We start from the raw sequence: 14,410 nt of genomic DNA, 5'->3' as shown, positions 1-14,410 counted from the left end.
GCATTGGACTTTATGGCCCAAAGGTCCTGATCTCCTTAATGTCATTCTCCAAGCAATATTGACACTACAATAACAGGAGTAATTCTGTATTCATATTTGTCGACCATGAGCTCATCCATCCTTCCATTCACCAGCCTTCTCCCTGTAACCTTGATGTCCTGGCTAATTGAATGCCTGTTAATCTCTGCCTTAAATAGACCCAACTGTTACAGTGTCCAGAGGACCCCAAAAACCAGCAGCACAACATTAATTAGTTGGAAAGGGAAAATAAAAACACCACATTTGGCTGTTCCAATCAGCAAGAATCCTGTACAAATATTCTCTCTCTCGGTGCCAAAGTCCCAAAAGACTGAAGGGTTCTGTAATGGTCTACGGTCTAAACCTCAATGTTTTAAAAATACTGAAACTACTTTGTCACTTAAACTGCCCCTCTGTGGAAGGAGAAATTGAGTTAATGTTTCAGAAGCATAAACCCATCGGAATTAGATGGGGTTTTTTCTGAAATGTAGTTCTCAAGAGAGAACTAACAAGGCAAAGTTGATTAATCACTCGCACACAGATGAATAAGTTTATATTAAATGGTAAACTAAGCCCCTTCCCGGTCTGAGTAACTCCCTCGCAACATTTCTAGGCCCATTTGCAAAAGTAATTACAAAATATGCAACAAGTACTTGGACCCAGACCGTTAATCCTGTCGTTTTGTAAACCGATGAAGACAGAGGAAAGGGTGGAGACAACAGACAAGACAAAAATACAGGAAGAAACAGTTCAGTCTGCGAGCGAGAGCGACTCCGAATTCTTACATGGAAAGTGTAAACCCCCAAAATAATCAGTCAAGAAACAAAGCCACTTTGAAGACCTGTCTGAATAGGCTGATAGCCCCCCCAGTCACCTTGATAGCCCCCCCAGTCACCTTGATAGCCCCCCCAGTCACCTTGATAGCCCCCCCAGTCACCTTGATAGCCCCCCCAGTCACCTTGATAGCCCCCCCAGTCACCTTGATAGCCCCCCCAGTCACCTTGATAGCCCCCCCAGTCACCTTGATAGCCCCCCCAGTCACCTTGATAGCCCCCCCAGTCACCTTGATAGCCCCCCCAGTCACCTTGATAGCCCCCCCAGTCACCTTGATAGCCCCCCCAGTCACCTTGATAGCCCCCCCAGTCACCTTGATAGCCCCCCCAGTCACCTTGATAGCCCCCCCAGTCACCTTGATAGCCCCCCCAGTCACCTTGATAGCCCCCCCAGTCACCTTGATAGCCCCCCCAGTCACCTTGATAGCCCCCCCAGTCACCTTGATAGCCCCCCCAGTCACCTTGATAGCCCCCCCAGTCACCTTGATAGCCCCCCCAGTCACCTTGATAGCCCCCCCAGTCACCTTGATAGCCCCCCCAGTCACCTTGATAGCCCCCCCAGTCACCTTGATAGCCCCCCCAGTCACCTTGATAGCCCCCCCAGTCACCTTGATAGCCCCCCCAGTCACCTTGATAGCCCCCCCAGTCACCTTGATAGCCCCCCCAGTCACCTTGATAGCCCCCCCAGTCACCTTGATAGCCCCCCCAGTCACCTTGATAGCCCCCCCAGTCACCTTGATAGCCCCCCCAGTCACCTTGATAGCCCCCCCAGTCACCTTGATAGCCCCCCCAGTCACCTTGATAGCCCCCCCAGTCACCTTGATAGCCCCCCCAGTCACCTTGATAGCCCCCCCAGTCACCTTGATAGCCCCCCCAGTCACCTTGATAGCCCCCCCAGTCACCTTGATAGCCCCCCCAGTCACCTTGATAGCCCCCCCAGTCACCTTGATAGCCCCCCCAGTCACCTTGATAGCCCCCCCAGTCACCTTGATAGCCCCCCCAGTCACCTTGATAGCCCCCCCAGTCACCTTGATAGCCCCCCCAGTCACCTTGATAGCCCCCCCAGTCACCTTGATAGCCCCCCCAGTCACCTTGATAGCCCCCCCAGTCACCTTGATAGCCCCCCCAGTCACCTTGATAGCCCCCCCAGTCACCTTGATAGCCCCCCCAGTCACCTTGATAGCCCCCCCAGTCACCTTGATAGCCCCCCCAGTCACCTTGATAGCCCCCCCAGTCACCTTGATAGCCCCCCCAGTCACCTTGATAGCCCCCCCAGTCACCTTGATAGCCCCCCCAGTCACCTTGATAGCCCCCCCAGTCACCTTGATAGCCCCCCCAGTCACCTTGATAGCCCCCCCAGTCACCTTGATAGCCCCCCCAGTCACCTTGATAGCCCCCCCAGTCACCTTGATAGCCCCCCCAGTCACCTTGATAGCCCCCCCAGTCACCTTGATAGCCCCCCCAGTCACCTTGATAGCCCCCCCAGTCACCTTGATAGCCCCCCCAGTCACCTTGATAGCCCCCCCAGTCACCTTGATAGCCCCCCCAGTCACCTTGATAGCCCCCCCAGTCACCTTGATAGCCCCCCCAGTCACCTTGATAGCCCCCCCAGTCACCTTGATAGCCCCCCCAGTCACCTTGATAGCCCCCCCAGTCACCTTGATAGCCCCCCCAGTCACCTTGATAGCCCCCCCAGTCACCTAGATAGCCCCCCCAGTCACCTAGATAGCCCCCCCAGTCACCTAGATAGCCCCCCCAGTCACCTAGATAGCCCCCCCAGTCACCTAGATAGCCCCCCCAGTCACCTAGATAGCCCCCCCAGTCACCTAGATAGCCCCCCCAGTCACCTAGATAGCCCCCCAGTCACCTAGATAGCCCCCCCAGTCACCTTGATAGCCCCCCCAGTCACCTTGATAGACCCCCCAGTCACCTTGATAGACCCCCCAGTCACCTTGATAGACCCCCCAGTCACCTTGATAGACCCCCCAGTCACCTTGATAGACCCCCCAGTCACCTTGATAGACCCCCCAGTCACCTTGATAGCCCCCCCAGTCACCTTGATAGCCCCCCCAGTCACCTTGATAGCCCCCCCAGTCACCTTGATAGCCCCCCCAGTCACCTTGATAGCCCCCCCAGTCACCTTGATAGCCCCCCCAGTCACCTTGATAGCCCCCCCAGTCACCTTGATAGCCCCCCCAGTCACCTTGATAGCCCCCCCAGTCACCTTGATAGCCCCCCCAGTCACCTTGATAGCCCCCCCAGTCACCTTGATAGCCCCCCCAGTCACCTTGATAGCCCCCCCAGTCACCTTGATAGCCCCCCCAGTCACCTTGATAGCCCCCCCAGTCACCTTGATAGCCCCCCCAGTCACCTTGATAGCCCCCCCAGTCACCTTGATAGCCCCCCAGTCACCTTGATAGCCCCCCCAGTCACCTTGATAGCCCCCCCAGTCACCTTGATAGACCCCCAGTCACCTTGATAGACCCCCAGTCACCTTGATAGCCCCCCCAGTCACCTTGATAGCCCCCCCAGTCACCTAGATAGCCCCCCCAGTCACCTAGATAGCCCCCCCAGTCACCTAGATAGCCCCCCCAGTCACCTAGATAGCCCCCCCAGTCACCTAGATAGCCCCCCCAGTCACCTAGATAGCCCCCCCAGTCACCTAGAGAGCCCCCCCAGTCACCTAGAGAGCCCCCCCAGTCACCTAGAGAGCCCCCCCAGTCACCTAGAGAGCCCCCCCAGTCACCTAGATAGCCCCCCCAGTCACCTAGAGAGCCCCCCCAGTCACCTAGAGAGCCCCCCAGTCACCTTGATAGCCCCCCCAGTCACCTTGTCCCCCCCTCTCTCTCTCTTTTTTTTTCTCTCTCTCTCTCTCTCTCTCTCTCTGTGGAAACACTGCCCCCAAAAAAAACCAACAGGAGATGCCAAGAGGAAAGCGGTGCCGGTGCAACGACTTACGATGTACTCCCGGACCTGGCTGTGAAAGTTTTGCTCTCGGATTGTCACGTCGTCGAGGTCCATCCTTCGTGGACCAGCGGCAACAACAAAAGAAAAAAAAATAAAGAGCCGCGCAAGGAGAGCGAATCTCGCCCTCAACGAGGTACCGCTCGAGTGGGCGGTGGAAGACGGCAGCACCGTCTTTCAAACGGCAGCATCTTCCTCGATCAACGGCGCGGACGGTAGCCCGTAACGGCACCCGCCATTGGCTGATTGGACGACACCCCGCTAGATTGCGCCCGCCTATAGGTCGGGCCTGGAATGCACCGCAGTCGTCGGGAGAAGGAGGAGGGATGAGCCGAGAGAGGGAAAAAAATCACTAATTGACGTGCTTGTCGACCAATGGGAGCAGAGAAGCGCCGGAGATGGGCGCCGACTAAACCAATCAGGATTCAGAGGGCTGGCCAGGGTGAGGGGCGAGTCCTTTTTAAAAATCTGCGCGTGGCGGTTCGACTTTTAAACCTTCATTCATCTCGACGGCATTTTACTTGGCTGGGAGGGAGTGGTGGGGCAAACCATGAAGGGGAAGGGGCCGCAGCGGGGCCCGAAAGCCTGGAAACTGCTCCGACAATCGATCCGGCGGTTCGTGGACACGGCGGAGGCTGGGCCAGAGCAGGCCAGGCCTCGCCTCGGCAACGGCGGCCTCCGGCCGACCAGGCGCAGGAGTCGGAAGGAGCTGAGGAAGGAAGAGCGGGTGCTGAGGAAACGCAGAATGAATCAGTATTACCAGAGAAGGCGCCTGAACCGGTGCCCCGAGGAGGCTTCGACGAGCGGGGAGCGCCGGCTGGAAGCACCGGCTCGAACAGGAGCCGGAGGGGGGAGTGAAGGGGCCAGGCCCCCCCACGAAACGGAGGCGAGGAAGGCGTCGCCGGTCCCTGCCCAGTCCATCGGTCGAATGGGAGGCGAAGCCCTGAACAAACGGGCTCGGAAGCTGGGCTTGCTGGAGGCCAACCGAGAGGAGGACCGGGAGATCAGGAGGCTGGGGAGGGCCTTGGGACTGAACAAGCGCAAAAATAAGTCTGCCATCCCCCAGGTATTCGCCCGGGACGGGCTGGATTACATTCTGGGGGTGGTCGAGCCCGGTGTGGCCGCCAACGTGGCAGCCTTGTATGAAGAGAGTGGCGATGAGATGGACACATTACAGGAGGAGCCTGTGAATCAGAAGGCTGAAGACCTCGGTCAGTCCTGTGCTCAGGAGGTCTCCGAACAGGGCTCATGTCCTTCAGTCACGGATTATGGTGGAAAGGGTGATGGTCTGATGCCCGCATCTGACAGCCAGGATTTTGATCAATCCAGTGATGAAAGTTCCGAGCCAAGTCCGCCAGCACTTGAAAACGAACCGGTATTTCACGATCATTATTGTCAAGCGTTTCCAGAATGGGTAAAATTGTTGCCTAATTTCTTTTTTGAAAAGGCATCTTGAGTTGCTACCTTGGAATATTTCAAGAATGGTCAAATCCACCTCGTGAATTTTATGATAAATCCCACACTGTAGATTGGTGTGGAAGATTAGGGCAATGGGATAAAAAGCTCGCTTGGCTATTGGACTCAAAATATTGGCTTTGAGATGGGGGTCAGAGAGTTTGTAAGAGGGCGATGTTTCAGAGTAAATGGTTGTGACCCTCGATTGTAATTCTGTATTTGGACAAGGATGTTTTTTTGGCAAGGTGAACAAGTTTGCTGATGACATTAAAGTCGACCATGAAGAAAGTTACCCATGTTCCATTGGGTTCTAGATGAGGTGGAAAACTGAGCTAAGGAATGGCAGGTGCAGGGAGGTAATCTGTGAAGGGCAAAGTGCTGTTTGGCTAAATAGAACAAGGGTAGAACTTGTTCTGTTAACCATTCCCTCGAGAGTGTTGGGGACCAGAGGGACCCAGGGGTGTAGGTACATGATTCTTTAAAGATGGCAACACTGGTGGACAGATTAATGAAAAGAGCATTTGAAACTCTTGGTTGGAACATTGAGTCCAAGCATTGGAGCGTCATGTTGAAGTTATACAAGATGTTGGTAAGGCCACACTTGGGATATTGTGTGTACTTTTTGTTGCTTAATTATAGGAAGGATGTTAAAGTTGGAAAGAGTACAGACAAGATTTACAAAGTTGCCATGGTGTGAGCCACTGGAAAAACTACTTAATTAGAGGAAGGATGTTAACATTGGAAAGAGTAGAGACAAGATTTACAAAGTTGCCATGGTGTGAGCCACTGGAAAAACTACTTAATTATAGGAAGGATGTTAACATTGGAAAGAGTAGAGACAAGATTTACAAAGTTGCCATGGTGTGAGCCACTGGAAAAACTACTTACTTATAGGAAGGATGTTAACATTGGAAAGAGTAGAGTCAAGATTTACAAAGTTGCCATGGTGTGAGCCACTGGAAAAACTACTTAATTATAGGAAGGATGTTAACATTGGAAAGAGTACAGACAAGATTTACAAAGTTGCCATGGTGTGAGCAACTGGAAACACTAAGCCTGTTTTCCTTTGCATGTTGGAGGTTGAGAGGGGATCTTATTGTCTATAAAATCATGAGGGGCATAAATAAGGTAAATAATGACAGACCCTTTCCCATAGTAGGAGAATTTAAGATTAAGCAGGCATAACTATGAGGTGACAGGGTGGTATTTGGAAGGGATGAGGAGACGGTCCTTCACTTGAATGGTGAGCATGTGGAATTAGTTGCCGGACAAAATAATAGAGGAAGGTACATCAGCTTCCTTTCAAGAAAAACCTGGATAACTACACTGAGGGGTGGGGCTTGGAAGGTCGGGCCTCACGGGGGTAAGTGGGATTTAAGCAGCAGGACATGTCTGGCGTGAACAAGCTGGGACTGTGGACCTGTTTCAGCACACTGAATGACTTTATCAATATTTAAAGTCTAGTAACAATTTCCTGCTTTGATCTTTTAATAATTTCCCTTGGACTTGGTCCTTGATTTTTTTTTTAAACCCAGTTTCTCTGAAATTTCCCTTTCTCCTACTTGTTGACTTGACAGCATGCAAAACAGTTTTTCCACATTATCTTGATAAAAGTGAGAATAAATAAACAATATTAACACTGGACAACAATTTTTTTTTAAAGGATTGCTTCCGTTTTAAAAAGAAAAGGAATTATGATAGGCAACTTCAAACTGAACACAAAGATAATTTGATCTGTCTCATGTAGGAGAAACATTAAATTAACTTTTATTGAACTGGCTATGTTTAATCACATAACGATGCTGACACATTGCGTTAGTTCAACTGACCTAAAAATGTTTTGTCATTGATTTTTGTTTGTACTCATCATCTGATGCCTCTTATCCCAGTATCCAATAATAGATGGATTCCAGGTGCCCTAATGTTGCTTTTCCATGGTCGCAATGTCCTGGTGAAACCTTTCACCATGTTCATCATTGGCGTCCAAGAAATCCAAGTGTGAATGCAGAAAATATATCACTTGTCTACGCACGAATGGCCATTTTCAGAGGCCGATTATACCGTCAATCGGCTTATGGCGGCATGGTTGGCTGAATGGTTAGCATAACTCCTTTACAGGGGCAGCACGGTTAGCGCAATGCCTTTACAGCGCCAGCGATTTGGACCAGGCTTCGAATCTTGCACTGTCTGTAAGCATTTTGTATCTGCATGGGATTTCCCTGGGTGCTCCTGTTTATTCCCAACCTTCAAAACATACAGGGTTGCAGGATAATTGGGTGTAAATTGGGCGGCATGGACCTGTGGGTCGAAATGGCCTGTTACTGTTCTATAGTATAGGTCTAAATTTATGTTTGGGATAAAGTCCCAAATAGTTATGCACCCATTTGACTGTGTTTGTTCCATGTTCTTCTAAACCTTCCCTATTCATTGTATCTGTGGAAATATCTTTTAACCATTGTAATTGTACCCACCTCTTCCTTTGGCAGTTCCTTTCATATACTCACCGCCATCTGCAAGGGAAAATTTTTCCTCCGGAGTCCCTTTTAAATCTTTCCCTTTAGTTTTAGACTTTGCTGGGAAAAAGACTAACTGTTCCAACTTTTTCTTTCCACTCACATTCTTTGGCTTATCTTCGCGGACGTAGATTGATGGAGGGGTATGTCCTCGTCTGCTGCAGGCTCGCTGGTGACTGACAAGTCCGATACGGGACAGGCAGGCACGGTGGCAGCGGTTGCAAGGGAATATTGGTTGGTTGGGGTTGGGTGTTGGGTTTTTCCTCCTTTGTCTTTTGTCAGTGAGGAGGGCTCTGCGGTCTTCTTCAAAGGAGGTTGCTGCCCGCTGAACTGTGAGGCGCCAGGATGCACGGTTTAAGGCGATATCAGCCCACTGGCGGTGGTCAATGTGGCAGGCACCAAGAGATTTCTTTAAGCAGTCCTTGTACCTCTTCTTTGGTGCACCTCTGTCTCGGTGGCCAGTGGAGAACTTGCCACGATCTTGGAAAGGCGATGGTCCTCCATTCTGGAGACGTGACCCACCCAGCGCCGTTGTGTCTTCAGCAGCGTGGATTCGATGCTTACAGACTCTGCCAGCTCGAGTACTTCGATGTTGGTGATGAAGTCACTCCAATGAATGTTGAGGATGGAGCGGAGACAGCGCTGATGGAAGTGTTCTCGGAGCCTTAGATGATGCCGGTAGAGGACCAATGATTCGGAGCCGAACAGGAGCGTGGGTATGACAACGGCTCTGTACACGCTGATCTTTGTGTGTTTCTTCAGGAGGTTGTTTTTCCATACTCTTTTGTGTAGTCTTCCAAAGGCGCTATTTGCTTTGGCGAGTCCGTTGTCTATCTCGTTGTCAATCCTTGCATCAGATGAAATGGTGCAGCCGAAGTAGGTAAACTGGTTAACCGTTTTGAGTTCTGTGTGCCCGATGGAAATGGTGGGGGGGGGGGGGGGGGGGGGGGGGGCTGGTGGTCATGGTGGGGAGCCTGATGGAGGACCTCAGTTTTCTTCAGGCTGACTTCCAGGCCAAACATTTTGGCAGTTTCTGGAAAACAGGACATCATGCGCTGAAGAGCTGGCTCTGAATGGGCAACTAAAGCGGCATCGTCTGCAAAGAGTAGTTCACGGACAAGTTACTCTTGTATCTTGGTGTGAGCTAGCAGGCGCCTCAGATTGAAGAGAGTGCCATCCGTGCGGAACCGGATGTAAACAGCATCTTCATTGTTGAGGTCTTTCATGGCTTGTTTCAGCATCATGCTGAAGAAGATTGAAAAGAGGGTTGGTGCGAGAACGCAGCCTTGCTTCACGCCGTTGTCAATGGAGAAGAGTTCAGAGAGCTCATTGGTGTATCTGACCCGACCTTGTTGGTTTTCGAGCAGTTGGATAACCATGTTGAGGAACTTGGGGGACATCCGAGGCGCTCTAGTATTGCCAAAGCCCTTTCCTGCTCATGGTGTCGAAGGCTTTGGTGTGGTCAACAAAGGTGATGTAGAGTCCTTTGTTCTCTACACTTTTCTTGGAGCTGTCTGAGGGCAAAGACCCATGTCAGTAGTTCCTCTGTTTGCGCGAAAGCCACACTGTGATTCTGGGAGGACATTTTCGGCAACACTACTCTTTGCAGACGATGCCGCTTTAGTTGCCCATTCAGAGCCAGCTCTTCAGCGCTTGACGTCCTGTTTTGCGGAAACTGCCAAAATGTTTGGCCTGGAAGTCAGCCTGAAGAAAACTGAGGTCCTCCATCAGCCAGCTCCCCACCATGACTACCAGCCCCCCCCACATCTCCATTGGGCACACAAAACTCAAAACGGTCAACCAGTTTACCTATCTCGGCTGCACCATTTCATCAGATGCAAGGATCGACAAAGAGATAGACAACAGACTCGACAAGGCAAATAGCGCCTTTGGAAGACTACACAAAAGAGTCTGGAAAAACAACCAACTGAAAAACCTCACAAAGATAAGCGTATACAGAGCTGTTGTCATACCCACACTCCTGTTAGGCTCCGAATCATGGGTCCTCTACCGGCATCACCCTACGGCTCCTAGAACGCTTCCACCAGCGTTGTCTCCGCTCCATCCTCAACATTCATTGGAGCGCTTTCATCCTAACGTCGAAGTACTCGAGATGGGAGAGGTCGACAGCATCGAGTCCACGCTGCTGAAGATCCAGCTGCGCTGGGTAGGTCACGTCTCCAGAATGGAGGACCATCGCCTTCCCAAGATCGTGTTATATGGCGAGCTCTCCACTGGCCACCGTGACAGAGGTGCACCAAAGAAAGGTACAAGGACTGCCTAAAGAAATCGCTTGGTGCCTGCCACATTGATCACTGCCAGTGGGCTGATATCGCCTCAAACCGTGCATCTTGGCGCCTCACAGTTTGGCGGGCAGCAACCTCCTTTGAAGAAGACCGCAGAGCCCACCTCACTGACAAAAGGCAAAGGAGGAAAACCCAACACCCAACCCCAACCAACCAATTTTCTGCTGCAAACCGTGTCTGCCTGTCCCGCATCGAACTTGTCAGCCACAAACGAGCCTGGAGCTGACGTGGACATTTACCCCCTCCATAAATCTTCGTCCGCGAAGCCAAGCCAAAGAAGAAAGAAGAAAGAAGAAATTAGTCTATTAAGGAGAATCCTAGCAAAGATTTTGCCTGCAATGGAGAGCAGCGTGATTCCCCTGTAGTTTGAGCAGTCTGATTTCTCGCCTTTGTTTTTGTACAGGGTGATGATGATGCCATCACGAAGGTCCTGAGGCAGCTTTCCTTGGTCCCAGCAGAGCATAAAAAAACTCATGCACCTTAAGTCATCCCTTAGAGGTGATATGTGAGTGGGGAAAAAAAAGTTGGAAAACCACTGCCTTGTCGGAACTGCAGTTGTTTGTGAAATGGTGTATTTCATCTTGCACAAAGATTCTGTACATTCCCCAATGCATGAACCTGAGGATCTCATTTTAAAAAAAAAAAAATGTCATTTCTTCACCTTGAGCAGTCTTAAACCAGAGATTCCCAGGAGTTGGTGAGGATGTTGCATTTCTTGGGAAGGCTTTAGTACATGTTAAATTCTTTTTCCCTGTCCCTGTAATAATTTCCTATGACAACTTAGAATGTAATATGGAAACATGATACCAGGTACAGAGGGAAGAGTTCTACAGGTGGTCTAATGCAGGTTAACTCTAATGCTCAAAAAGCCATGCAAAGAAACAGGGCAAGAATACAGTTGGAGATATTTAAGAGAGAGATGTTCATGTTGTAGAATATATTAAAAGTGCTGGGAAAGCAGTGTATTGGTTATATTTGTTGAAAAGTGGTATTGAGCAAGGAACAGCTCACAAAACCTAAACTTGCTTTGCTGATTGCATATACAATCTTGCTGTTTATTTTGAGAACTTGGGTGTGAGGCATGAGAAAATTTCACACTTATTGTCAGAGTACATATATGGCATCACATACAACCCTGAGATTCTTTTTTCCTGCAGGCAAATAAAGAAATGTAAATAACTGCAGTACAAAGAGGGGAATAAAATAGCTGCTTCAGCAAATTTGACTGTATAACTAGGCTCTTGGTGTTAGGAATGTTGGCCTTATAGAAAATTTGACTTTGTAAATCCTTGCAATGAACTTGGAGAATTTTGCTGAGGCATAATTTGGCATATTATGAATTGAAAATTGCTTTTTCAGAATTGTGCCTGAACTGTAATGGTTTTGGATCTCGGGCTCTCATTTAGAGTTAAATAAGAATTGTTCTATATTAATAAAAGTTATTGTTTTGAAGATCCAATTGTCTTGGTGAATTTTTGTTGCTGCTGGTGTAGGTCATAATACATGCCTCATGAGCCTAATTGAGTATTTTGAGGAGGTAACAAAAGAAATTGAAGGTAGGGCAGCAAATGTGTGCATATGGATTTTAGTAAGGCATTTGACAGGGTCCTTTATGGGAGACTTATTCAGAAAGTTATGTGCATGGGATCCATGAAACCTTGGGTGTATGGATTCAGAATTGGTTTGTCTGCAGAAAGCAGAGAGTAATTTATATAAATGACCTGAATGAAGAAGTAGAGGGATGGGTCAGTAAATTTGTAGATGATACTTATAGAGAGTTGCTACAGCAGGGAGTGAGTGGAAGAAGGCAAACTCAGTGCAGTTATAGACAAGACTGGTTTATTTCACTCTCTGCCCTTGCTTACCTAGACCCAGCTTCCAGCCACTGGACTTGGTTTTCCCACTGTTGTCCGCAGCATTCTGGTCGTGATTGGTCAATGATTCCACCATGCGGGCAGTCGGCTGAGGAGAAAGGTTATTAGCCTGCGTGGTTCTTCTGCAATCGCCGTGTCTGACCACTATTTCATCTAGCAGGACCCCCTCCCACGGAACCAGTGATCCGAGTATTGTCCTTTGCCTTTAGCGGCCTGCCCCTGCGTCGCAGGGCCTGTGTAGTGACTGGCTGGCTGGTGTCTATGTGTGCTGGCTTGAGTCAGTCGATAGTGAAAGTCTCTTCCTTACTGCTGATATCCAGCACGTGTGTGGGCCTGTTGTGCCTGGTCACTGGGTAGGGTCCTTCGTATGGTCGTTGCAGAGGCAAGTAGTGTGCTCCACTTTATACAAAGACTTCTTTACATGTCTTTAGGACCTTGGGGATGAATGTCTTTGGTTGGTCATGCGACAAGGGCTGTGCTGGAGCTAAGGTGCCTAGTCGCTCCCTTAGCTTATCCAATGTTGCTCCTGGTAGTTCTCGGTCCTTGGCAACAGTCAAGAACTCCCCTGAAACAACCAACGGAGTGCCGTACACCATTTCCACCACCAAGGCATTTAAATCCTCCTTCAGTTATGTGTGGATATCCAAGAGTACCCACAATAGCTCATCTGCCCAATTCGGTCCCTTGAGTCGAGCCATCAGAGCTGCCTTCAGGTGTCTGTGGAACAACTCCACCAATCTGTTAGCCTCTGGGTGATGTGTCATTGTGTAGTGGAGCTGGTTTCCCAGAAGGTTGGCCAGTGCTGCCCAGAGCCCTGAGGTGAATTGTGCACCCCTATCAGAAGTTGTATGCTGTGGCAATCCAAACCTTTCCACCCAAGTATTGATCAATGCTCTGGCGCAGGACTCGGTAGTTGTTTCTGCCAGCAAAACCGCTTCTGGTCACCTTGTGGAGCAGTCGACCATCGTCAAAAGGTACCTTGATCCCCTGGGAGACCGGCAGTGGTCCTACAATTTCTGTACTGGTTCGAAGGTTTGGGGAGGTGCTTTGGTGTGTGTTTGCACCTTTGATGCCTGACAAAGTATGTAGATCTTGGTCCATTGACTGACCTGCTTACAGAGGCCATGCCTGATGAACCTGCTGGCTACCATCTTGGCAGTGGTTCTGATGTCTGGGTGAGCCAGGTTGTCCACCACTTTGGAAACCTGCCATCTCCAGGATGCCGGTGCGATGGGGCGGAGCTTGCCATGACAATGTGTTGGTCTCTATGTTGGTTTTACTTGTGATGTGTTCTATGTCAGTCATAAACTCGGCTATGTAGGAAATGAGTCTTTATTGCCTGGCTGACCACTAGTCTGAAGGTTAGTGATTTGTGGTCTCTGAAGATCTTGAACTTTCTCCCCTCCAAAAAGTATCAGGAGTGTTAAACTGCCAGATATAGTGCCAAGAGTTCACGATCGAAGCTGCTGTAATGGAGTTCAGGTGGTCAGAGGTATCTGCTTAAAAAAAAACACCAGGGGCTACCAACTTCCTTCGATCAACAGTTTAAACATGACGCCGACTGCTGTGTTGGAGGTGTCCACTGTGAGGGCAGTTGGGGGTGTCTGTCCTAGTGCACACCAGAAGCGTAGCTTTTTGGAATGCCTCTGATGCTTCCTTGTCCCAGGTTATCTCTTTTAATTTCCCTGCCATGAGAGTGAATAGGGGGAACACAATGTAGACTGCTGCTGGTATGAAATGGTGGTCATACCAGCGAATTCTTAGAGGCCCTTCACCATGTGGGATTTGGTGAAATGCCTGATGGCCTCTACTTTTCGGACAGATATGTCACCCCACATTCTATGGCCCAAGAAGTCGATTGTCTCTAGCCTGCAATGACATTTGGCCAGATTGATTGCAAGGTCGAACTCGCTCAGGTGAATGCACAGTTGTCTTAGGTAGGTTGCGTGCTCTTTGCGATTGTGGCTGGCTATCAGGATTTCGACCAGGTAAATGAACACAAGCCTGATGTCCCCAGACTACCATGTCCATGAGTCTCTGGAAGGTCTGAGCTGCATTCTTGAACCCTAAAGGTATCCTTAGGAATTCGAACAGTGCAAAGTGGGTGATGGTCACAATTTTAGGGATGTCATTGGGGTGGACCAATATTTGATGGTAACCTCGGATGAGGTCGGCCTTGGAAAATATTCTCGCCCTTGTAGGTTTGCAGTGAAGTCCTGTATATTTGGTACAGGATACCTGTCTGCTGTGGTGGCTTCGTTGAGGCGGTGGTAGTCGCCACATGACTTTCACCCTCCTGCTGCCTTTGATATCGTGTAGGGAGGAGGCCCAGGGACGGTCGGACCACCACACTATTCCAAGTTCCTCCATTTTTTAAATTCCTCTTTTGCAATGTTGAGTTTCTCGGGTGAAAGCGGCGCACCTTGGCGTGGAGTGGAGGTCCCTCA

At 49.9% G+C, this 14,410-nt stretch overlaps 2 protein-coding genes across 17 annotated transcripts in view; one reads left to right on the top strand and one right to left on the bottom strand.

Annotated features, from left to right (window-relative positions):
• Positions 1-4,070, bottom strand: part of lmbr1 (limb development membrane protein 1) — a 305,384-nt gene extending 301,314 nt beyond the window's left edge. For 4 of the 16 annotated variants that reach the window (XM_069914751.1, XM_069914764.1, XM_069914762.1 and 1 more), the window contains exon 1: positions 3,810-4,068. In XM_069914751.1, the coding sequence (XP_069770852.1) occupies positions 3,810-3,872 (63 nt within the window). In that variant the 5' untranslated portion in view covers positions 3,873-4,068. Of the gene's footprint in view, positions 1-3,809 lie in introns of all 16 variants that reach the window. The other 12 variants (XM_069914757.1, XM_069914758.1, XM_069914753.1 and 9 more) reach the window with 8 other exon arrangements.
• Positions 4,071-4,268: 198 nt separating this feature from the next.
• Positions 4,269-14,410, top strand: part of nom1 (nucleolar protein with MIF4G domain 1) — a 70,332-nt gene continuing 60,190 nt past the window's right edge. The window contains exon 1 of the mRNA XM_069914748.1: positions 4,269-5,190. Within this exon, the coding sequence (XP_069770849.1) occupies positions 4,366-5,190 (825 nt within the window). The 5' untranslated portion in view covers positions 4,269-4,365. The remainder of the gene's footprint in view (positions 5,191-14,410) is intronic.

The sequence above is a fragment of the Narcine bancroftii genome, chromosome 1, assembly GCF_036971445.1.
Source record: "Narcine bancroftii isolate sNarBan1 chromosome 1, sNarBan1.hap1, whole genome shotgun sequence".
Lineage (NCBI taxonomy): Eukaryota > Metazoa > Chordata > Chondrichthyes > Torpediniformes > Narcinidae > Narcine > Narcine bancroftii.
This window is presented reverse-complemented; position numbering and strand designations above follow the sequence as displayed.